At 31.7% G+C, this 26,370-nt stretch overlaps 2 protein-coding genes across 2 annotated transcripts; both read left to right on the plus strand.

The window, feature by feature from the left end:
- Nucleotides 1-5,924: 5,924 nt before the first annotated feature.
- On the plus strand, nucleotides 5,925-7,488 carry LOC140956324 (nudix hydrolase 17, mitochondrial-like). Its single transcript, XM_073413039.1, has 5 exons — nucleotides 5,925-6,208; nucleotides 6,457-6,577; nucleotides 6,696-6,779; nucleotides 6,885-7,013; nucleotides 7,107-7,488. The coding sequence occupies exons 1-5, from the start codon at nucleotides 6,117-6,119 to the stop codon at nucleotides 7,314-7,316; spliced, it is 636 nt and encodes a 211-aa protein (XP_073269140.1). The 5' UTR covers nucleotides 5,925-6,116; the 3' UTR covers nucleotides 7,317-7,488.
- A 14,253-nt stretch (nucleotides 7,489-21,741) lies between these two features.
- LOC140991418 (probable inactive receptor kinase At1g48480) lies at nucleotides 21,742-25,075 on the plus strand. The gene is made up of 2 exons (XM_073461365.1): nucleotides 21,742-23,322; nucleotides 24,158-25,075. Exons 1-2 carry the CDS (start codon nucleotides 21,957-21,959, stop codon nucleotides 24,766-24,768), a joined length of 1,977 nt encoding a protein of 658 aa, XP_073317466.1. The 5' UTR covers nucleotides 21,742-21,956; the 3' UTR covers nucleotides 24,769-25,075.
- The last annotated feature ends 1,295 nt before the right edge of the window (nucleotides 25,076-26,370 follow it).

Raw genomic sequence — 26,370 nt, forward strand, 5'->3', positions numbered from 1 at the left:
GGTTGTTGATGCAAACGAGTGATAATATATTTATGACTACACAAGGAAAGTACAAGAAGCAAGCCAAAGTCAAAGGAAAAGGGAAAGGAATAATTCCACCCTAACCTGACATTAACAAAGAATCCAAGTGTTTCTTCTGTAAAAAGACGGGACACATGAAGAAGGATTGCAATAAATTTAAGGACTGGCTTGAAAAGAAAAGTATTCCTACTTCATTTGTCTGTTATGAATCTAATATGGTTGATATAATTTATAACACATGGTGGATTGATTCTGGTTCTACAATCCATGTTACAAATACCTTGCAGGGTATGCAAAAACTAAGGAAGCCAATAGAAAATGAACGGAGCATCTATTCAGGAAACAAGATGTCTTCGCATGTGGAGGCTATTGGGACTTGCTGCCTTATATTGGATAGTGGTTTTATTTTAAAATTGGAAAAGACATTTTATGTTCCTAGTTTTTCTAGGAATTTAATTTCAGTTTCAAAACTTGTACCCCTTGGTTATTCATTTCAGTTTTTGGATAAAACAATAAATTTGTTTTATAAATCAAATNCTGTTTTTTTCTATGTCTTCACTACAATAAAAATAGTTTTTCGTAGCGCGCAAATTTTTTTCCCGCAGCGCACATTGCATTCTGCAAAGATGCAAGCCGTTGAAAGTTCAAGATTATCCGCGGCGTACATGTGCACGCTGTTAATACTATTATCCGCATATGCACGCCGTTAATACAATTATCCGTAGCGTGCAATGTACGTCGTAAATGAATATACCAAAATTTCGGCATAGCGACGGTTTTTTAACCGTCGCTAAAATTAGCGACGTGTTTTAAACCGTCGCTGATTCCATTTTAGCGACGGGTTTTAACTGTCGCTGATTCAATTTTAGCGACGGTGTTTGAACCATCGCTGATTCTATTTTAGCGACGGTTTTGATATATATTTCGTCGTTAAATATTCCGTCGCGCGTCCGTGCTTAGCATCCGTGCTTCGTAAGTGCGGATTGAGGTATTCTTGCACACCTTTTTTTAAAAAAAATTATTTTTGAAATTAATTTTAAAAATTAAATTATTTTAAAAAAAAACCCGGGAAATCGTTGATAAAACATGCAACGATTTTGCCAAAATTGAGGGAAAAAAAAGGAGCCAAATTCATAATTGACCGTATTAAGCACGCCTAATGCACAATAAAAGCACAAACATTAATTTAATATTAAAACTTTCATATTTATTTTAAACAATTTGAACTTTTTTCCTCAAAAGAATTCTGGCCTCATTTTCTCCAAATAAAACTCGAGAAAAAAAAAAAAAAGAAATCAGCTTGTTTTAGATCACATAAAAGATGAGTCGAATCAGAATCCAATAAAGAGTTAGAATCCAATAAAGACCGGTCTTTAGCCCAATGGTCTCACCCACCAGCTTAAGCTGGCTCCCTCCCCGGATTCGATCCCCCTCCCCAGCGTGCGTTGTAATAAAAAAAAAAAAATGAGTCGAATCAGAATCTAATAAAGAGTTAGAAAAATTCTTTTTTTGGTATTTGATTTAATTTAGAAAACTACTGATAATTATAATTTTGATATTTTTCTATTTTTGAGGATTTAAAAATTAATACACATAATCTTGATTTTTGTTATGTTTCTATATTATTTCATCTATTATTTTTGCTTGATATAACAAAAGTTATGTTAAAAAAAATTGCTCTTCAATGCTTATTATTTAAGTAATTACCTTAAACTTATAATTTTTAATATCTTCCACGCTTTTTAAAACTTTCTATCTATTCATAATAAAAAAAATTAAATTCTCCGAAGAACACAAGATATTTTTCGTATTATCGAATTTGTTTATATAATTACGTTACGACCGTAAAAAAAAACTTACTATAAACAAAAATTTATTTAAAAAGGAGAAAACTATAATGATAATGATCTTTTTTTTTTGTCGTAATTGATTTGAAAGATCCAAATTTTAGTTAAAAAAGCAAGTGTTAGTTGTTGTAGCACTTCAAGCTCTTGACTCGATGTGCTTGTATTATTTAATCAGATCATTTTCCTCATTTGAATATTAGACTTTTTATAATATATTGTTTAATCTTACCATACAACTTGTTATGACATATTGCACAACTTTGTCCTTGTAATATGTCCACCATACATACGACCCTTTCTACACGACAAAATTTTCAACAAATTCCTAAAAACGAGGACAAGAAGGTATTTATAANCTGTATCAACAAATTTTTAGAGAGATATCGGATGAAAGATTGTTCACCANAATACCTTCTTGTGATACGATCTCACGAATTTTTATCTGTGAGACGGGTCAACATTTCCGATATTCACAATAAAAAATAATACTCTTAACATAAAAAGTAATATTTTTAATTAATGATCCAAATAAGAGATCTGTCCCACAAAATAGGACCTGTGAGACCGTCTCACATAAATTTTTGTCATTTATATATTCCACATGAAAGATATGATTGTTAGAATTGAGTTTCGAACATGTAATCTTGACCCAAACTTGAGATTTGGTGTCTGATGGATTATAAAGCACCAAAATTTTCATTTATGTTTAGATAATAGACACAAGATTTCTAAAATAAGGCTAAAGTCAAAGTTTTATGGAAGAAAGTGAAATAAAAATAATAATAAACAAGGGAGAAATTTTCTCACAATTTAATCCATTATTTCTCAGTGATATTATCTTATTGTTGTTGAGCTCTCGTTCTAGATAATATACATTTTTTAAAATGACTGCAATTATAGGCCCCATTTTTGACATTTTCTAACCTTCTAAAATTCTTTATTTCTAGAAACTATAAATAAATTTATTCTAGAAGTGAATTCTTTCTAAATTCAGCGAAAAAATATAACGGGCGCCTGAGAATTTGACATTTTTATCCCGTTTGTCTTCACAATATTGAAAATTAATATTTCAAAATCTCTTATTTATAATTTTTTTTAATTAAAAAAAAGTGCACACTTACTAGATGCACCTCTTTCAGTTGACATTTTTTTACTCGTGTAACAATCTTCATTTCTAGAAGTATTTTTCAAGAATCTTCATTTCTAGAAGTATTTTTNCACCTTCAAGGGACCAAAGATTATATGCTTATGTTCAGACGAACTGAGAATTTGGAAGTAATTGGCTACTCTGATTCAGACTACGCTGGCTGCATTGATTCAAGAAAATCCACTTCAGGATATATTTTCATGCTAGCTGATGGAGCTGTATCTTGGAGAAGTGCAAAGCAAACATTGACTGCTACTTCCACTATGGAAGATGAATTCGTATCTTGTTTTGAGGCAACCTCACATGGTGTATGGTTGAAGAGTTTCATTTAAGGGCTTAGAATTATGGATTCTATATCTAGGCCATTAAGAATATATTGTGACAATTCAGCTGCTGTATTTATGGCTAAAAATAACAAAATTGGTAGTCGAAGCAAGCACATCGACATTAAGTATTTAGCCATACGAAAATGTGTTAAAGATAAGAAGTTACTTATCGAGCACATTAGCACTGAATTGATGATTGCAGATCCTTTGACTAAGGGCATGTCACCATTGAAATTTAAGTATCATACAGAAAGAATGAGACTTGGTTCTTTTATGTAATTTTGTTGTAAAAACAAAATTAATGAAACTCATTAAGTTATGTTATTTTTCATATTCAGTTATGTACATATTCAGTTACCATGAAAAATATCAATAAAGTTGGAACTCGAATAAACATAGAGTTTATTCATTAAGTTATTTGAGAGATATAATACATTGTGATACATGGAAGATAATAATCTTTTTTTAGATGACCTATCGACATGATTCAAGTATTTTAATTTCTTCTATGATAAATGATATATACGGGTCAAGTGGGAGAATGTAAGAAAATTGTGACCCGTAAAATAAACGTGTTGAAAATGACGACAGCCATTGCCAACAATTGTTGAAAAAATTTGTACACGGCAGCCTCAAATTTTGAACATTGAGATACGTATACAAATTTGGTTTGAATCTCGAGCTCCCAAAACACTCGGTGATGGTATGAGTGTGCCTATAAATACCGAAGGCATTGAGGTCCCTAAACACACAATCTCATACAGAAAATACACCATCTAAAGGATTGTTGAAGTATTTAGAAGGCTTCAATTGAAAAGAAATCAGAAAGCTTCAACAAATTTTCAATGGCCGGAGGTAATTATCGATTAAGCTTCCGCATATTATATATCATGTTCATGTATACGTAAAAAACATGATTTTGATAAAAATCCCTAACACACCTACCTGTAATTAGTGTATTTGTCACTTGTCTCCTTCATCGAATATGATAATACCACAATTTTACCTCGGGTTCGGTCTGGAGAACAGATCTTTAAATCTTCACGGTTGATTGAATCGGTTCGGATCTCTAGGTTTTGCACATTCAGAAACAGGGTTAGGGGGCGTTAGAGAGTTTTCCAACGTAACCCCTTCGATGTCCGGAGAGAAAACTTAAGGGTGAAATATACTAGTGCTAAGTGACCGGGAGAATGTGAATGTGTAAAACCGTAACACATACCTGATATTTATAGAGAGAGGAGATCAGTTTCCTTGTTGGAGTAGAACTCCTACTGAGATAGGAGATTTCAAACACTAGGACTCTAGAACTATGGCGGCTGGTACTCTTGTCTTATCCTGATTAGGTTTACCCGAATCTCGTGTTCATCGAAACCTTTAATTATCTATTAATGAAAATATTTTCATATCTTTTAGTCACGTCAGGCTCAGAATTCTCGACTCCTCGGTGGGCTCGGATTTCTCGGTCCCTTGGTGGGATTTGATTTCTGATAATGCTAGGGTTGCGGGCTTGGACTTCTGATAGAGCTAGTTATTATTAGGACTTAGGGTCCATTTTGGTGTGGGCTCGGATCCGTCTAGATGTACTAATTTTAGAGAACGTCAAAATACAAAAATTATAACAACGAAGAAATCAAATGCAAAATACATCAAGTATAGGAAGAATAATACAGAAAACATAAATAAAAAAATAAAGTTGCTGCTACAATAAGTGTTAGTTAAGCTCATGTAGTCTATTTATTACACATATACATGCGTTAGTGGGAACTCAATTGTTGTTTCATTATCCAAGATTTTGGTAATTCGTAGAGATTCATTTAATGAATTGAATTTGGCATAATGGTACTTTGTGTTCATACCACTAAATAATTTACATATTTGGCCAATTGGTTTGTTGTGGTATTTTGTGTTCATGCCACTTACTAATTTACAAGGTAAGTCGATCGATTTGTTGTGATGAGTTAATTGGGCATGTATATGAAATATTAATGAATGTTATGAGCTGTTTCAAAATTTTCTTTAAGTTTTCAGATTATTAATTTTAGAAATGACGTCAAAAAATTGAAAATTAGTCTCACCTTCATACTTGAGTTGAGATAAATACATTTTTTTCATAGTACAGCTCGAACTCGATGTTTCTATTCTACTTAAGCTAAAAAAAAACTATTTTGAGCTTGAGTTCAGCTCAGCTTAAAGTCCAAATTTCAGTTCATTCGGTTATGAGTTAATTGTTGCTTTTTCGAAAAGTGGGGGAAATGGAATGACTGATGGACTGAAATTCTAATGATTCCATAGTAAAGGGGCCAAAGTGCAATTTCAGGAAGACGAAACAAACATGCAAGGGGGGTCAGGGACCAGTTTCTCGACGGTATACGCCTCGTTTGTAACACGGGCCAGTTTTCAAAATCGAGCATGGCAGACACGCAAGAAAAAATTGATATAATATTCAAAATACATAACTTTGTGATATAATTTCAAGAATATTATATATTTCACACGCATTTAACCAAGATAATACATCAATCATGGAGTTTTTTGGTGATTGGGTCCCACTAAATTGATGTATCTTCCCCTATAAAGCGAGTGGACAGGCTGATTCATCTCATCAGTTATCCACAGACCTTCAAGACAAATTACCTGCCATTAGTTTTCTTGCAAATAATTAACCAACTGGAAATTTTTAAGGTGATTCCTCAAACGGTGTCGAAAGCTTTGCTTTCTTGGGGAGTTTTTGAGATTCGTTCTCTGTAAAAAAAGATAGAAGATTGATTAGTGAGTATGACCATGCAAATCAAGAAATTGGTGGATATGCCCTCCCGCACTGGGAGACATTTGCAGCGTTACAGCCAGGGTTTTCGTCTGGTTGTCGGGTATTTTTCTTGAAACCCCTTTGTTCTTTTCAAGAGAAGAACAAGTTTTGGGATTTGCCCTGTAAATTTTAGGAAAAGGGTCCCTGGTTGTGATTGAAAATAATGAATGGGGGATTGAAAATAATGAACGGGGATTTTAAGCTTCAAAGATGGCACTTTTTTTGGTTCTTTGATTTGCTGATATACAATAACTAGCTGAAAATTTTGTATCTGTCTGATGATCGCTTCCCTTTTGACGAATTGTGCAGATGTATTCCTTATAGAGTCAGGGAAACCAACAAATCAGCCCAAATCCATGAGATTTCAGTTGATGATTTGGAGGTTCTTTTGATTAGCTCTCAAAAGAGTCCAAGAATGATGTTCCCTAAGGTAGTTTTTTGCACTTCTAACTTGACTTTGAGTTAAAATTTTGCAAAAGTGAGGAATTTGTAGTTATTGAAGGCCGTGATCTTTGGTTTGAGACTGATCTTTTGCTATGGAATTTCAGGGTGGTTGGGAACTCGATGAAGATATCAGAATGGCTGCTTCAAGAGAAACCATCGAAGAAGCCGGTGTGATCGGCTTGCTCGAGGTTAATATCTCGCCTTCTCGTAGAATCATTGGAAATTTGGATGGTGTTTATGTACATGAATTCTTGTGTGATTCTAAAGATTTCTTGGTTGCCATTTTCTTGCAGGATAAATTAGGCGAATGGGTTTTCAAGAGCAAAAGCCAAGATAAATACCACGAGGGATCGATGTTCCCCCTCCTTGTAACCGAGGAACTCGATGTTTGGCCAGAGAAAGACGTCCGCCGACGAGTTTGGGTATGTTCAGAGTACCATACCAATTGTTTCGATGTAATGTCGTATTCTGTGTGACGTTCTCTAACATGTAGTTTGATCATATGATCCATACAGATGTCTGTGAATGAAGCTAGAGAAGCATGTTCACATTCTTGGATGAAGGAGGCTTTAGAGAACTTTGTCTGCCAATTTTCAGCCCGAAAGAAGATGGCGGAAGAGCCTCTGATGTCGAGTAGACTAGGATCTTGCAGAGTGGACGAATTCAGATTCAGCAGGCGGGCTCAAAATGGAGATGATGATGTCGATCGTCGTTTGATTAGTTAGTTGATTGTTATACTACAAGTCGACGACTTTTCCAAGGTTTGTTAAAATCGAGGCATACGGGCGCAAAGGAGTTGCTCTAATGAATTGGAGTTCGTAGAATAGGCATGGAGACTAGCAGAGATTATGTACAGCATCATTCTTTGATTCTTTTACTACACCATTCGTGTGGTATGATTCGAGTTCGAGGTCGAGTCGAGCTTACTCTCGTGTGTAGCAGCATTTAGGGTGACTTGTATATTATCAATTTAACTTAAATAAATGTGTTGTATATGGATATAACTTGTACAATCCAAATTGTATTGCTGCAATTCTTAATAGTATTTCTAAGTACTTAAATGATGCTTTGGACCTTGGCCTAAGGTGAGACCAATGAGGCTAAGCCCGGGTCTCACTTGGGGCAATTTTAAGTTATAATTGTTGGGTGGTAGATACACAAACTAGCCACATGGATCTATAGTAGAAATCAAGAAACCTACTGAGATATGTTCATTAGAAGTAAGAGTAATCAACTAATCCAACTCGAACTTATTTGTTGGGCCGTGTGCACTATCACGGATCTGGGCTTTTTATTTATTTAGGCATAATCTGGTACACATAATAGAATAAACATGTGATATATAATATAAGGATAAGTTAATGATATATAAGATGTATGATATTATATTTAATGTTTGATATGATTTTAATAAGATTGATTAAATTTATATATTAGATTGTAATGATAAAATTAACCTTAATCGAGTGATACTAATAATTTTATTGAGATTTATAAAAATCAATTATATAATTATCTCGAATTCATTTATTTAATTATCATATTATATAATATATAAAAATAAATAAAAATATTTATTTGATGGGCGGTGAAATGAGAGAATGATAGGGTTTAAGATTTTTATATATTGAGGGCAATTAAGTCATTTGCGGTGTTTTTTATCATTAAATTAAAATTATCACATGTCATAAAAAGGATACTTATCCTTGTATAAAACTATTTATCACGGATTTCTAAAAAGGTACCAAACGTGGAATAAGGATGATTATTTATCAATTTCTCTCTTATCCCATGTACCAAACTATACCTTAGTGAATAAAAATGGTCCAAACGTGTGAAATCACCGAAGACTGCGATTTTGAAAAATATTTGAATTATACTGTAATTTTTTGTAAAACAACAATCGTTAGATCTTGCGGTACATGCAAATAACTCTTGCAATTGTTCTCTTGTGTTTTTTTTTCTTCTGAAATTGGGTTTCCCAAGAATGTCACAAAGGTTTTGTTAGACATAGTTGTTACATGCATATGTCTTCAAGCACTAAAGTATTGTTTGTTTGGAGCAAAAAAACAACAATATTATATCATTTTCATATATAAAAAATGTTGGGGGACTAATAATTCAAGCTATAGCAATTATTTTTTAGTTAGATAATCTTGATTATTTTGACTTGAACATACAACTAACATAAGTTTAAAATTGCGGAGTTGTGACGTTCCAACTGACCTTAAATTCGGTGAGAGGGAATAGGGAGGAAATGTGTTATATTAATGGTAGTTAATTAAAAGGACAAATACCTTTTTTTATTAATTAACCTTTTTTATTTTTTATTTTTCTAATTACGATCAAACTAAAAGCCGAGCCAAACAGAGTCTTCGTCGTTTAACATGACTTTAAAGATTGAACAAAAGTCTTTTTGTTCTTATGTTACATAATTGACGTGCTCACAAATCTATTTTAAAAAGCACGAACTTATAACTCATATGACATCAATATTTTTTTTCGAAAGGAAGGATGCGATGTCGGAGATCTTTGAAACATCTCGTTCCTTATAAGAAAAGTCCATTTTAAAGGGGAAAATGAAATAATAATGATAATAATAATAATAATATGATAAATGTTGATATATAGATATTTGTATGTTTGAGTTAGAGATAAGAATGTTCATCGATCGGTTCGATTCGGTTCGATTTTGCGGTTTTTTATTTCGGTTTTCGGTTTTACAAATATATAATCCGATATCCGAACCATTTTTCTTCGGTTCGGTTCGTTTTTCTACCGAAATGGTTCGGTTATTTTGATTTTGTTACCATTGTTTAAATTAGTAAGATAAGTATATTATAAAATATAATATGTTATCTTTTTACACGATTTCTTAGTAAAACATTTAAATATAAAGTCTGAATGAATTACATAAACAACAATCAACTAAATATTATTCAAAATAATTCATCATTCACTGATATCATCTCAAAAAATATATAATAAAAATAAAATTATTAATTTAATGAAATTTCGGTTTTTTCGGTCGGTTCGGTTTTGACATATATAATCCGAGACCGAATCAAATAAATTTCGATTTTAACATTTATATCTAAATTATAAAATTCGATTTTCGGTTCGATTCAATGTTCGCTTTTTTCGGTTCGGATTGTCGATTTTTTAGGTTTTATCCGAAATTTGAAGGGCGGACTGAAAAAATATTTTATATATTTGTTTTTTTTTTAAATGACTTGGCAAATATTTAGTATTACTTTATATAAAATTATCCATTTCCCATGTGGTCCAAAGTTCATGTAGACGGGAATGCCCTCAACTTTGCCGACAAAAAACACAATATGCCGTGACAAAGCTGTCATGCTCTTTTTTGAATATCACAATATTACCTTTATTTTATTTTTTTGTTTTTGGGTGTGATTTTATCTTTGCTTAGTGATATTATTTCGAATTTAATTGTGACAAAGTTAGCTAAAATTCTCACCTAAAATTCGAGTCTCATTATTGTTGCTTTAAGTTATCGCCTCTCATATTGAGCGATAATGAAACATTTTATTTTTTTTTTAAAGAAATTCTTCCAAGCTATACTTTCATAATCAAGAAATAGTACAGTTATTTATTCATTAGACGTGTTAATCTTGCTAATATTTACAACAATAAATAAATTTTTTGGCATAGAAACTTATAATTTTTCATATGTAACCCAAATAAGATATATATCTCACAAAATTGACCCGTGAAACTGTCTCACAAAAATTTTTGTGATTAAGAAATCAAGTTTATGCTTTAAAGAGTAAACAAAATCTAGTAAATGTACCGCAACCTAAAAAGGGAGACTTCACTTGTCAAATTATTCTTGGAACAACTTCGAATTTTGTTGCCACAACAAGTAAATTCATAGATTGATCACAATCCGAACATGTATTGAATACACGTAATTGTGATCATCAGATCTCACTAATATAAATCAATAATTTAATCTATTATAATGTTATTATGACATTTCCAAACTTCATGTTCTCAGTTTAAACATCTCCACATTAACCATCTTCAATACTACATCGATAGAGATGACAATGAGTCGTCCTTTGTCATCATCCTCACTTATAATATTCATAATCGTCATCATCTTCATCTTTATTCGGTATTCAATTTCATCATCATTCTCATACACATCGGAGAACTGAATATTCGTACCATACCCAAATATCATATTACCACTTATAAATGCATTCTCTCAAATTTTAGTTATTTCGAGTAAATTATGAATATTTACTAAATTGTTGAGAAAAATAAGAGAAAAAATTAAAAAATTAACAAATTAAACATTATAGAAAAATAATAAAAAAATTATATTCTTTATGACTCGTCTCTATCCTCATATCCAATTATGTATTTATTTAATCGGATAAAAATATCCTTTATATCTTCTTCCATTGGTGTCGAGTATCAGATTCTCTCTCGGGTTTGAAAAAAATTTAAAGAATACACGCATAAATTTATTTATGTTGATGACTTAACATGCTGTAAAACATAAACACTATTAATTAATTGCAAGGGTCTTATGAACTTTGCATAGTTGTCGTCGAAATTAAATAATTATAATAACTCTCGCTGTCAAGAATAATGACTTGTTACCAAACTTTGTGTCCCAATGAATTATGGTCTTTATATATGATTAAATATAAATTAATTCATTTGGCAAATTTATATATATAAATAATCATATAAAATATACGACTTGAAATATGTCCCATGCAATTTTAATAACTAGGGTTTGATTGAAAATCATATAATTGATGAATAATCTAATTATTACAAGATAATAAAATGTGTTTCACTCGATGTAACATAAATATCTTAATAAGATAACAAAAGTTTCGACGAGAGAGAATAAAAATAGATTAATATTTCACTATCTTTAAATATATGAACACAAGTCATGTACAATCATTGATTGGTTTTTTAAAAAGATAGATACAAAATTAAAATGTTTACTGATTAACGATATAATTTTTATCGTTTTATCGATCAATTTATGATTCTAGATCATTAATTTGTATTTTTTTCCTATTTTTTTAATGATGTGCTGACATCAAATCGGGAAATTATTATATGTCGATTGAAAAATGATTAAAATAAATTTTTTATATAAATTATTAGATTAAAACCATATAATTGACAGACAATAATATTGAAAATAAAAATGCTTAAGTTACATAATAAAAACTATAATTTCCCATAGATTTTTATATATTTTTAAGAGCTTGAAATTCAATAGAGTAGGTCTTTCATGAGAGGGTCTCACGGATCTTTATTCGTGAGATAGGTAACTCATGTTTATATTTACAATAAAAATTAATATATTTTGACATAAAAAGTAATATTTTTTTGTAGATGATATATATAAAATATATATTTCACAAAATTGACTTGTGAGACTTTCTCTTAAGAATTTATGTGAATTCAATAATGTGGCATCATTTACCTGCCATGATTATTAGAATGCAATTATTTTTTGAAAATAAAAATCTTATGATTATGTGGGATATATATATAATTTGTACCTACGAAATCGTGAAGGGCCATGCCAAATAAAGGCCTTGTCTTATCGTACCTACCCGAACACGAATTGTTTGGAAAAATAAAAATATCTGCTACAAAATTTATTGACCCTAAACCTACCATTTAATTGTAAATTATTAAGTAAAATAAAAAATGAATTTATTTTTACAAAAAATAAATTAATTAAATCTTTTAGTCCCACATACAATATCATTATTCTATTTGTTCCACATAGAATAACAAAAAGAAATCGTAATTATTTTGGACAAGTGTGATTTATTGTATAATTTTGTTTCAAGATAAAATTATCAAATCGAATCTAACCAACCAAAAAAATTTAAAAATCAATTAGTCATTTATCAAGGAAACGTCACTTGCATTGTAAGACAATTTCTTAAAATTATTATTGTTTAAAATGAAATTGTATATTAAAATTTTTATCTTTTTAAAATATTGAGTTTCTTAAACTCTATATTTCACTTCTAATATTTAAAAGATTTTGTTTCATAATAAAATATTATTATTTTTATTTATCTTGTAAGAATCTATTTAAGAAATCTAATCAACGTCAAAACAAATCTCTATATATTAAAAAAAAAGTTGATGCACAATATACATGCAAGATATGAGAGAAGAGAGAGAATATAAAGATCGGAGAATTTTCTGAAGAACTCGAATAGACGAAACACCACTGTTTCATTGTGTTGTCNCACACATTTCTTACTCATATGTTAAACAATATTCCTTCCGAACTGATTTGATTAATTAATATATTTGACTCAATTTATTTCAAATTTTTCTCGAAACTTTTGTTCTCATTTAACTTATTTAGTAATTCCATATTATTTGATTGTGATTCACGTTTCCCAACACCAATTAACTAAATATTACTCACACCGAATCCAAGAAACTTTTGATTCAACCAATAAATTCGCAAAGAAAAGTTAACAGTGGAAAACAGTAAATTTAAAGAAAATTAAACAAAAATACTAGTAATTATTTATTTATTCATAAGCATTTTTTTTTAGCTATGGTTAACTAAAGGATTAAAATTGGTGAATTTGCTTCAAATCTTTAAAACAAAACGCATTCAGTTTCTATTAAAAAAATTATGTGTTTGTATTCCATGATCTACAAAAAATTGTTTATGCACCCATGAGCCCATAATGGACGAAATCAGTACAAAATATTGAAATATGCTACCGATATATAATATTTGAGTATGAAATGTTTTATATTTGATACAAAAGATAAGATTTTGCATATAAAATTGGAACAAATTTATTAATATCAATATTTTTTTACACATGTTCGAGTACTCAAGAATAATATATTAGTATCAGATATAAAATAGTTGGTACTCAAATATCATATATTAATAATATATTTTCAATGTATGTGTTGTTTTTATCTGAAAAGATAAATGCTAATATCAGTATTTGCTAGAGGTGTTCAAACTTCGGATAAAACCGAAAAAACTGAAAATACAAACCGAAAAAACTGAACACCGAACCGAACCGAAAGTCGAATTTTATAATTCGGATATAATGGTTGAAACCGAAGTTTATTTGATTCGATTTCATATTATATATATCAAAACCAAACAAACCGAAATTTCATTAAATTGATAATTTTTTTATATTATATATTTTGATATGATATTTAGTGAATGGAAAATCATTTTGAACAATTTTTAGGTGATTGTTATTTGTTTAATTAATTTAGACCTTATATTTAGAAAGTTAACATATTATATTTTACAATATATTTATATTATTAATTTAAATAATTATATCAAAATCGAAATAACCGACCGAAATAACAGAACAATTTTGGTAGAAAACCGAACCGAACCAAAGAAAAATGGTTCGGATATNTAATATATATATGTATTACTCACACGTCCGAAGGAGCTATAGCCAATTACTTGTACTAAAATTCATTTATAGCCACCATTTTGGCTAAACAATTGACTTCTATAAACCAATATACTACAAAATAATAATTTTTCATTTGATAATTATTATATATCTATCTCGAAATGAGCTAAAAGATAAATAAATAATTTCGATTGATTAATGAAATAAATTTTTAAAAAAGTTTATATAATTCTATAGTACGTTATATCCTGAATTAGTAATTATGAAATTAACATAAAAAAAAGTTATTTTACGGCGTTACTTGATTATTATTTTTTATCCTTAAAAAGGAAATTCCCTTGTCATTTCTCATGTAAAAAAATATTTATTAAATTTATTTTTAAAATATAATTTTTTTATACACACAGAATTCACTATGAAGTATGACTAAATTTCCAAATTATATTATAATATGAATGATCACCACTAATTTGAAACATTCCGTAAAACATGCAATGCAAGAAATCCAATTGAGTGCTCATATTTTTTATGTCTCACCCTTTTCTTATTATTTACGCGTGATAAATTATTATTATTATTATTACTATTATTGGTGTAATATTTGTCTTTGGTTAAAACAATAGATATTTGAGCTGATGTATGATTCAAAAGATTTGAATTGCACCGTTACTACCAGTTATAGCACTACAACAAAAATGGTTTTTCGCAGCGCGCAAATACTCTTTCAACGGCGCACATTGCACGCTGCGCAATTGCAAGCTGTTGAAAGTTCAAGATTATCCGCAGCGTGCATGCGCACGCTGTTAATACTATTATCAACGGCGTGCATATGTACGCTGTTAATACAACTATCCGCAGCGTGCAATGTACGCCGTTAATATTCAAAAAAACCTAAATATTAGCGACAGTTTTTGACACAACTGTTGCTAATTAGCGATGGTTAAAAACCAAAGACGCCGTCGCTAAATTAGCGACAGTTTATAATCCGTTGCTAAGTTAACGACGGTGTTTAAATTTAGCGACGGTTTTGTAACCGTCGCTGAATTTTGCGTAAAAATAAAAAAAATTATTTTTATAATTTAATAAATTTTAAAAAAAATTACAATACACCTATGATATATTAACAAAAACTTAAAAAATTAACCAAAAATTGAAAAAAAAAGTACCTAAACCGGAATTAAAAACGCATAAGAGAGAAATGTTTCAAGTGTTGTGAAGTGGTGTGAGAAAAGTGGAACGAAAATCGAATATTTATAGACAATTAGCAACTATTAGCGACAGTTTTGCGTTAAACCGTCACTATTAGCGACGGTTTAAATATAACCGTCGCTGATTTACGACTATTAGCGACAGTTTAATAAAAACCGTCGCTAACCATCGCCGATTTTTGTATACTGTCTCTAAATATAGCGACGGTTTTAAAAACCGTCGCAACTTAAATTAGCGACGGTCTTACCACAACCGTCGCTAATTTAAAAATTCTGACGTACTTTTAATTCACGCCCTCAATGCATAGAGTATTAACAGCGCACATTATTGCACGCTGCGGAAAATATATAATATTTACAGCACACATAAATGCACAATGCGAATATTACTTTCCGCATCGTGCTTTTACTGCACGCCGTTATTTCTGTCAAGTGCAACAATATTAACAGCGCACATATTGATGCACGCCGTTAAAAGTACTACTCGCAGCGTGCTTTTAATGTACGCTGTTGATGATCTGTTGCGGAAAGTCATTTTTTTTGTATTGTAGCTTTTGATAAAACGATAATCGCTCAATCTTACAATCGGTATCAGAGACAATGTCACGAGTTCGATTCTTATTTATTGCAAGAAACGCAGTTATTGAGAGATAAATTGTTGGGTGCAATAATTATATATGCTCATTAGAGCAATTGTTCTAATCGAAACGTAGTTCTCGAGCTGTTATAAGGTTTAAAATATTTGAGTTGTACGGTTACTATCAACCGTAAATTTTAATAAAACGATAAAACATTTGATATTATATTTATTAATATACATATAATTTTTCATCTAGATAAGTATGTATGATTTATGCTTCGAAAATATGATATTGTGAATGTTATACATTGCATGTAAAAAATGTTATTTAAAATATTACTAGCATCTATCGCGCGTGATGCACTCATATATATCGAGTTCTAATAGAAATTTAATTAAATATGATTTTATGGACAAATTGTAAATAAATACTTAGACTCTAGTTTCATTTAGGTTTTACTTTTTCTTTTCTTGAAAGTTAGTTTAAGATTCCTACTTTATTAAAATGTTGCAAAATCATCTTTGAGTTTTTTAATCTTGATACGTGACATTGTTATACCTATCGAGTTTGTTATTAAAGATATATAACGTAAATACATACATATACACAAGATTTCCAGCATATATATTTTGATTATATTTTTAATGACTCGTCATGCTTCCGTAAAATCAATTGAACAGTTTACCTCTTTGATCGGAGTGTCGTCGAGTTATATCAACCGGATTTTACAGATTGCTTCTCACAGCCTAACCATGTAGTCGCAACAGATGGTTCCTGACATAGATCCCTTCAACAAAACCTGGCACAAATCTGTATCTTTTCTTACCTCAACGTATATAGTAAAGTAGTTCAATTTAAAAATAATATAAGAGAGGAGCAGTAAACCTTGGTTTCTTATTGGCTTGTTGTAGCCTACCCACAACTCATATATTTAGGAAAACTTTTTAAACTCGTTTTGAAGTATTTCAATGTGTTCTCCCTCAATTGCCTTTGCTTTTGTATGATATTGATATCACTGCTGTCAATCTCTTGTTAAAAAATCTACAAGAATATTTGCATAAGGTTTAATAATCACGATATCAAAATTATAATTTTGACATAATGTTTGTCATCTTAATAATCTAGTCTTCTCGGGTTTAGATTATATTCTATTTTCCAATAAAAATTTTACATGTGTGTTATCAACCTTTAAATTAATTTCTTTCTAGTAAAAAAAAACGAACATTTTTCGAAAGCTTTTTTTACTGCATAAAATTCTTTTTCGTTGATATGCTATCGTATGACTTCTGTTTCTGAGAATAAACCACTGCAATACCTGCATGGTGGTTCTCTTTCTGTTGTGAGCTTTATTAAAATCGTTGTCCACTAATGATCACTAACATCTGTGTATAATATCAGATCATCTTCATCTTGAAGAATAACCATTTTTGAAATATTTTTACAAATATCTTTTAGGTAACTAAGTCCCTTTATGTGTTCTTATATCCATATAATTGTTGCATTTTTTTTAGCAATGGACTAAACACATCATTTTTACACACTTCACATAAAATATCTAAATGTTTAATATGTTTATCCATATTTTTAGATGCTATCAAAATATCATCAATTTACACAAACATAAACTTAAAATAATCTTTAAATAGATTATACATCTTTCTTTAAAATATTTGGGTGAGTTTTCCAATCTCATTGATAATACTTCCCAAATATAATGTACTTGTGGTGTCGAGAAAACAGTGAACTTCTTGCTTTCTTCTTCGATCCGAATTTGATAGAATCTGGACTTACAATCTAATTTAGTTAATATTTTAGCGTTTCGTATACAACTAATCAAATGTTCTCTGCTAGGTATGAAATATCCATCAAATTTCAAGATTTTATTAATTTCTTGATAATTAATAATCAACATGTGTTTATCTTTTTTATCTCACCATAATTTCTTAGCAAAAAACATGCATTGTTGTATGATGATATTCATGCTTTGATTAGTCAAATGTCCAAATATTCTTTGATAATAATCTGTATATCATTTTGATCAATTATGTTCGTCGGGATATGCTTGCATCTGACAAATTCGTACTATTTGTCTTCCTTGATTTTAAGGTTAGCTTTGAGTTGAATTTTATCACACAGTACAAAAAGATCTTCAATGTACTTTTCTTTGATCGTTTTCTTGATATTTTCTAGGGATATTTTCGATTCAAACTCTACAACTTTCTGGTGCAGAGCTATCTCGAGGAATTTTATTTTTTCTGGTCGGATGTTCTTATCTGCTCTCAATTGGAGCATTGTTTCTCCAATCTGTCTAGAATCCTTCATTTTTTTAGTTCAGAAATTTTCCTTCATCACCATGTTTTCTGTGAAACTAAATTGACAATTTTCTATAAAATTCCCCTCTTACTCTCTGGATTATGACTTTGTGATAAGATGATATTGTAAACACTAATATTCTAATATTATTTTCTTGTGTATAAGACTTAAACATTTGTAGAAAATTGTTTTCTAACAGAATGTTAGCTCTTGTATCATGAAAATAAATCGGTTGTATTTTTACCTTGTATCAAAATGTTAGTAAAACTCCACTTATTAATATTTCTATCATCTTAATCTTTTAAAAAAAGATTAAGATTCGTTCAGAGGAATCTCGTTCAACAATCATAGGTAAATTTTCTTCCAATTTTTTTGGAAAAACTCATCTTTTTTATGCACAAATCACAGCCCCTGAATCAATATAAACAGCAAAATATTATGTCTTGTACTCTTTATATAACATATCTACTGAGATGTATATCGAGAATGAGCTCGTGGCCATTGAATCTTCCACATTCTATCAACTGCCATGAATTCTATTCCATTCTCAAGTTGTTTTCAAGGTTTGTGTTTATCGAGAAATTCTAGCCCAAGAACCAATTGATCTAGTTTTTTTCATGGGATTCATTTGATGTGAAATTCCAATTCTCCGATATTGATCATTATTTGCCAAGTACCTATCATAGATTGTTCCAAATGGTATATATTATTACAAGGAAATTGGTTTCTTTGTTTTGTAAGATCAAACACTATTTCGAGTTTCCTCCATCCTTCCGGACATCTAAAATTTCCAATTGTTGAAAAAAATTTGTTATCGGTTGGATTTCTTGGACATGTGTTTTTTTCTACCTGTGATTTGTTATTCTTTCTCTTTGAAAAGATAATATTCTTGGTTCCAGTTTAAGACTTTGATTTTTTTGTAGGATCAGTTTGTCTTGGATTTTATATATATTTCTTGTATTAAAGGAAATTCGATTATTTTTGGATAAATCATCTGAGCAAAATTTTCAAATATATATGATATTTCTATAAAGTTATTCTTAATAACAATTCTGAATTATGTGTATTAAATAGATCATATGAAATTTGATATGTAATAGAATATGGTCTATTACCCTCTTTCATTGGCTTTTTTCTTGGAAGTTTTGATACAACGTTAAAGCCTGGCTGAAGTCTCGATCTGCCAGGTTGTAGGAAATTCTTGGATAAATTACTCCTACAATTTTTCCTGCACAAAGATTCTCTAAGATAATTCTCAGTATTGATTCTTGAAGGTTACCCATTCGTTTATCGTATATAGCAATATCAATATGTGAATCTATTCTTTATTTAAAAGTAGCTTTATAATAATCTGGATTTCTCCGATACGAATCCAGGACATGGTTCGTGCTATTTCTATCTCGAGTTTTTGTAATTCATCTTAAATTTTTCAGAAGGAATTAATTTCATTTCCATCCGGTTTCCATTTAGTTCCACTGTTATTGTTATTTTCCTTCTGAAAATTTTATAAATCAGATGATGCTTTCTATTTTTAGGCCAAGATTTCTCTAGAAATTTTCTACATGTCCTACATAGAATCCTTGATATCTTTGTAGGCTAAGATTTTTCTTATTGATCTTTTGGATCATGTTATGAGATATTGTTATCTGACTAAAGAAATCAGAAAAATCTTCATGTGTTTCGCGTCAAAATACCTCTTCTTCAGTCAGATCCTGATTCTATTACTTCATATTCTTTTTGACTCAAAACTTCTTCTTCTTCATATATACTTTCATATGAGGCAATATCCTCAAACTAGTATACTTGAACAAGATCTTAGTAATAAAACACTTCTTCAAGATATGGGGTCGGATCGAAGCATAATATTATCTTTCTATCATTTTCTGGACAATTGGTCTAAATGTGATCTCTTGTTCCACATGTCCATCAATTACAATCTTTAAAACTTTCATTAGCTCAAGTGTGTGCTCTTCTGAAAGTTTTCTTTATAAGTGTTCTTCCCGTGCTTCAAGATGTGCTCGATGCTTGAGATGACATCCTATTACTTGATGATTGATTTCTCTGCCGATATTTATAAGAGCTAACTTTTTGTCTAAACCATATTGTTCTTAGTTTCTAAGGACTTCTTTCACTTCTTCCAATTCTGGTATAAAAATGAGATCTAAAGCTCTTCTTTTTCTGCTTTCGTGGCTTACTTCAAATGATTGTTTGAAGATCTTTTCTTTACAACATAAATGAGAATGTTTATTAATACCTATTAATCGTTTATAATTTTTTTGTAATGCTACCATTTGACATCATTCTGCCAATTTTTTCTTTGAGAAAAAATGCTCTTTATTTGCCGAAGTATCTGGATTACTAGTGACATATTCCCTCGTTGACATTTCTCTTCAAGGACTTGACATTTTGCCGAAGAAAAGTTGCATCGTTATATTTTCTTCGACTCCTGAATTTCTTCTACATTTAGTGAATAACATAATATATTAATCAACTAAACAGATGTCATGTAATTCAAGACTATAAAGAACTTTGTATATATTTATGTTTCTTCTTTGTGTCTTGACTTTTAAAATAGTATATCACTATAAATTGTGTTTTAAATAGGGTAGCCATTTTTCCGTCTATCTCACTGAGAGATTCTCTGGCTAGGAGTGACTCTTTGGTTTCTAACGAAGTCATGTCCCATGCTATTTTTACTGATCCCATAAGACTCATTCTAAAAGTTTAATGAATCCTTCTCTTTTGAGATCAAGTGTTCCTGCTGCGATTCTCATAGTTAATGTCCAATCATGTATGAGATCTTTTCTGTTTTTTAAATCAAGTACATCAAGATTAATCATAACCCCATAAAGATATATATGTTTTAAAACAGATTTCTCATAAGGTGTTTGGTGCAAAGGAATTTGACTTCTTCTTGACCCGGATCCTGCTAGGTGTGCTTCTCCAGCAATATGAAAATCTATTTGGGGTCTTCTCATATCTGTATTATGAGATCTCACGCTTTCTCTTAATGGTTCATGAGAAGATGATCAGTTTATTGAGGGTGATTCACCCATAGTTGTTTTCATCTTTAGATATATGACTCTGAAATTTGCAAATGATTCTACAATGTCTTGCAAAATCAATGATATTTTCTATCTTAAATTGAAACTAGAATTGAAGATTTTTTTTTCTCTAATTTACCCTAATTTTATTATATTAATTTTTTCATTAACTTTTCCTATACTTAATCAAGTTGACATTTACCTACTCTTTTGTATATTATAATTTTTGCATTTGAAAATAAAAATAAGTATCAAATGTAATAAATATTAGGGATATGAATGCGAAAATTCATATTTTTTTAGAGGATGTGAAATAGAAAATATATATTTGATGATCATGAATTTTTATTTCTTGTGTTTTTTTATCTTTTGAAAAAAGATATTTTTGGTTATATGATTGGATAAGACATAATTAACTTGTAAATTAAGATATAATTAACTTGTAAATTTAGTAAATGTGTTGTTTACAACTAATTCCACGTCTGAATTTATATTTTTTCAAATCATATTATATAAAATAAATACCACTTTACAAATGTAAATATTTATAATAGAATCCCCTATTCCCAGCCTGGATCTCTTTTTCTCTCACACACAGTACAGACGAATATATTCACACAGTATGGCAGATTCATTAATGGCGTTCATCCCTCCCAACTGAAACTCTCACTCACTTTCTCCTTACCCACATACTTCATAATGGAGCACCCAACCAAATGATTCGCCGCCCTTTTTTCCTCCTACCGGCAATAATTCTGTAGATTGCACACAAGCACAATGCGTCTGCTGGGTTCACGGAACTTGCCCGGAATGTTGCTTCTCCTTTTCTTGTTCTTCTTCACTGTTTCCTCAGATCTGTCGGGCAATAGGGCGGCCCTCTTGGCCTTCCGCTCCGCCGTCGGGGGGCGAACGCTTCTCTGGAACACCACCCTCACCACCCCATGCAGCTGGCCGGGAGTTCTGTGTGAGAACAACCGCGTCACGGCCCTGCGCCTCCCGGGCTCGTCTTTAGTTGGTGCTATTCCTGCCAATACTTTGTCCGGGTTAACGGTTCTTCGTACTCTCAGCCTTCGGCTCAACCATCTCTCCGGCCCACTTCCTTCTGACCTCTCCCAGCTTTCTCAGCTTCGTAATCTTTATCTTCAGGGGAACCAGTTTTCCGGCCATGTACCCGATTTTCTTTTTTCACTTCACGCCCTTGTGCGGTTGAATCTGGCTTCGAATAATTTTTCGGGTCAAATTCCACCAGGATTTAACAATTTGACTCGTCTGCGTACGCTTTACCTGGAGAATAACCAGTTTAGTGGCGTTTTACCCGACATTGATATTCCCGATCTTCCGCAGTTTAATGTTTCTTTTAACAATTTAAATGGGTCAGTGCCGAAAGGGCTTGAGGGGAAGCCCAAAGAGGCGTTTTTGGGAACTTTGCTTTGTGGGAAGCCTCTTGATAATGCATGTGCTGAAGTAGGCGGGGCACCTCCGGCTGCTTCTCCTGTAGAGAATGGAAATGGGATTCTAAACTCGGGAAAAGGTGTGAAAAAGAAGTTGCCTGGCGGTGCAATTGCTGGAATCGTGATAGGATCTGTTGTTGGCTTCATATTGCTGCTATTTTTTGTTTTGTTTTTGTGTATGAAGAGGAGCGGGAAGAAGGCTAGGTCTGTAGATTTAGCGGCGATCAAGAGCCAAGAAAATGACTTGGGCAGAAAACCTGTGGAGTCTGAAAATGGCGGAATGGACAATGGATTTTCAGTGGCTACCGCAGCCGCTGCTGCAATGAGTGCTAATGGGAATGGGAAGGCAGAAAATGGAGCTGACATGGCAGTTGCCAAGAAGTTAGTATTCTTCGGTAACGGGTCGAGGGTGTTCGATTTGGAAGATTTGCTGAGGGCCTCGGCAGAGGTTTTGGGAAAGGGGACGTTCGGGACATCATACAAGGCAGTTTTGGAAGTGGGGACTGTGGTGGCTGTGAAGAGGTTGAAAGATGTTGCCATTTCGGAAAGAGAATTCAAGGAGAAAATTGAGGGGGTTGGAGCCATGGAGAACGAGAATTTGGTGCCTCTTAGGGCTTACTACTACAGTAGAGAGGAGAAGCTTCTTGTATATGACTACATGCAAATGGGAAGCCTTTCTGCACTTCTTCATGGTGAGTCAGATTTTTAGAGTTCTGTGTTTCAATTTTGTTTATGATATGTTTATGTTGATCTTGGCTCTAATCATACAACGGGAATTGTCAAGGCTACAAAATCTCATTAATTTTCACATCAATTGCGGCTTTTCTATTTGGTTGCAACTTACAAAGATAGAATCTTTTAGAGTGATACTATGTAGGATATGGATTTTTGCTTGTAATAATCATACATAATGCATAGATAGATTGACGAATCGGCTCTTTGGCTTGTATATTGTTGGTAAGAATAAATTGTTTATAGATTGTCGGTGATGTGTAGTGAGGCTAGAACTCCATCAATTATCTAAATCTGCTGCTATGAAATCAGGAGCTCATTTTGACCACTTTAGCTTAAGTTGGTGAGAATTTCATGTTGTTGTAAATATTATATTAAAGTTTTTATTTTAGACGGAGGCTATTTTACACTAAAAGAAATCATATCAAGTCATATATTAAATGAGAGTTTTGGTAGAGATTAGGTATGAAACTATCGCTTTTATTATTCATACAACTTCATCCATGCTGGCTGAGTGTCATATGCAATGCTCTCTCATTTAAGTTGGCTTTATTCGTTTTCTTGTTGTGTTTAATTAATTGTTTGTTCTCTTGAAGTCTAATCTTAGTTAAAGATGTTAACTTTTTTCTTTGATGTTAACTTTTTTCTTGGTTATATTGGTAAGAGTTGGTAGTTTGGTGTGTTCCACGTAAAAGCATATGCTTTAACATCTAATTTTCAAGTAATTGCTTTATTTGGTGATAATTTATCTGTGCTAATGGGCTTTCTTACCATTTTAACCTTTACCCTGCTCAGGAAATAAAGGGGCTGGTCGAACACCATTAAATTGGGAAACGAGATCAAGCATTGCCCTTGGAGCTGCTCGTGGAATCGAATACATTCATTTTCAAGGTCCCAATGTGGCCCATGGAAACATTAAATCATCAAATATCCTTCTTACCAAGTCGTGTGAACCTAGAGTCTCTGATTATGGACTGAACCATCTAGTTGGTCCTTCATCCTCTCCAACCCGAGTCACCGGCTATCGTGCACCCGAAGTGACCGATCCTCGCAAAGTCTCCCAAAAAGCTGATGTTTATGGATTTGGTGTGTTGCTTTTGGAGCTTCTTACTGGCAAAGCACCAACACACGCCCTCTTAAACGACGAAGGAGTCGACCTGCCTAGATGGGTTCAGTCTGTAGTTCGAGAAGAGTGGACTTCTGAAGTTTTTGATCTCGAACTTCTCCGATACCAGAACGTAGAGGAAGAACTAGTGCAACTCTTGCAACTCGGTATCGACTGCACGGCTCAGCACCCGGATAATCGTCCCTCCATTTCTGAAGTTGCAAGACGGATCGAAGATCTACGACTATCAAGTTCACGAGACGCGCAAGGTCAGATTGATCATGTAACTGAAGCTGATTAAAAAGTTCTATCTAGACATTTCCAACCAAGAAATTAAATCCTTTTGAGCTTAGTTGTATTTGTTTGTTGATTTGGGCTTGGTTCTTAGTTGTCAAGAATTAACAGCTCATCTACCCCCCTCCCCCCACCCCACCTCTCCTACATTATCATGAGTTCCATTTGTTCTTGTTGGGTGGAGTATGGTTGCTGTAATTATTACCTGTACCTTTACCCTTTTTCTTTTGCTTTTTGAACATTGTTATATCCTTTTGTGTTGTATTGATTGAGAGCCAACATTTACTTATTGTGACTCAATTTACTGCATACAATTGAACTCAGCTATATCGAAATTTGCTCGATCAAACCACTGGTCAATCGATTTCGATTCGAAACTGCGGATCAAATTATGTGAGGAGTTGGGAGGAACAAATACTCTTTAAATACCAATAAATTCAGTGTTTGAAAATTTGAAATTCAGTGAAGGTGACAAATACCTGCAATCCTCACAGGTAAAGAGTGCTGGTGAGGGTCACAAAGTATGACATTATGTCATTAAAAGTACTGCATATAAAAGCAAATTAATGGTCCACTATTGATGTTTTTGATGGTCCAACTTTAATACAGACCAAAACCTCTGGATTTTTTTTGTAAGTATCCATTCAAAATGTTGAGAAAGAAACAAAATTTTAGCAATATGGGTTCTATTTTTTGTCCCTTTGTTTCCTAATCTTGAAAGCCATTTAATATCCAATACAGAGATTTTTGAAGTGTAGATTTGGTCATTTGAAGAAAGCCCACCAAAAATCTAGATTTAAGAATTTTAAGTATTTCATCTTGTTTTCTTTTTAAATTGAAGAAAGTTAAAGAGTATTTAAAAGCCTTTTAGGTTGATGAATTTAATTAATTTGGAAAATGATTTGAGAAATGTTCGGTGTGTTTGAAATCCTCCACAATTATTATTGAAATTGTTTATCTTGATATTAAGTGAATTTGAATATCGTCAATCCAAACAAATCAAAGAATTTAAAATCTGTCGATCCAAAGACAACCTAAATATATCTCGGAATTTAGAAACATAGGAAACTTTAGCATTGTATTCTATTTGGTGTGTTCAAAGGCTTTCACGTGACACCAAAATGGAAACTAATTTGTCATGGGGCCGATCCATCGTGTGCATGTGTTCCTTTTTCACGAGGTTAATTTAAAATTTACAAAATAATTACTTAAAAAATGGAAATCTCAGTGAAAAAAAAAAAATAATCTCAATAAGTTTCACGAAGTTGATAATTAATGCTAATTTAATCTTATAATAACATCCAACATACCAAGTCAAATGGAATAATTGTCAATAACTCAAGTGGTTCAACACCCACAGACCACCAATCGGCAGCTAAAGCACGATGGAACTTCATATTATAAATACTACATATTGATAATCAAAGCATACTATTTGAAGGAAATTTTTTATCCGGGTATGTATATTTAGCAGTTTGTAATTTTATGTGTCTTAATCTGATGTGGAATTTGTGTGATACTGATATGATGTAGGACTCGTCGTTTTTCGTTTTATGAAAAGTTATAGTTAGTGATAACGATCCAACTCGAATCTTTTAAACTTTAAAGC

The sequence above is a fragment of the Primulina huaijiensis genome, chromosome 13, assembly GCF_012295235.1.
Source record: "Primulina huaijiensis isolate GDHJ02 chromosome 13, ASM1229523v2, whole genome shotgun sequence".
In the NCBI taxonomy this organism is placed as follows: domain Eukaryota; kingdom Viridiplantae; phylum Streptophyta; class Magnoliopsida; order Lamiales; family Gesneriaceae; genus Primulina; species Primulina huaijiensis.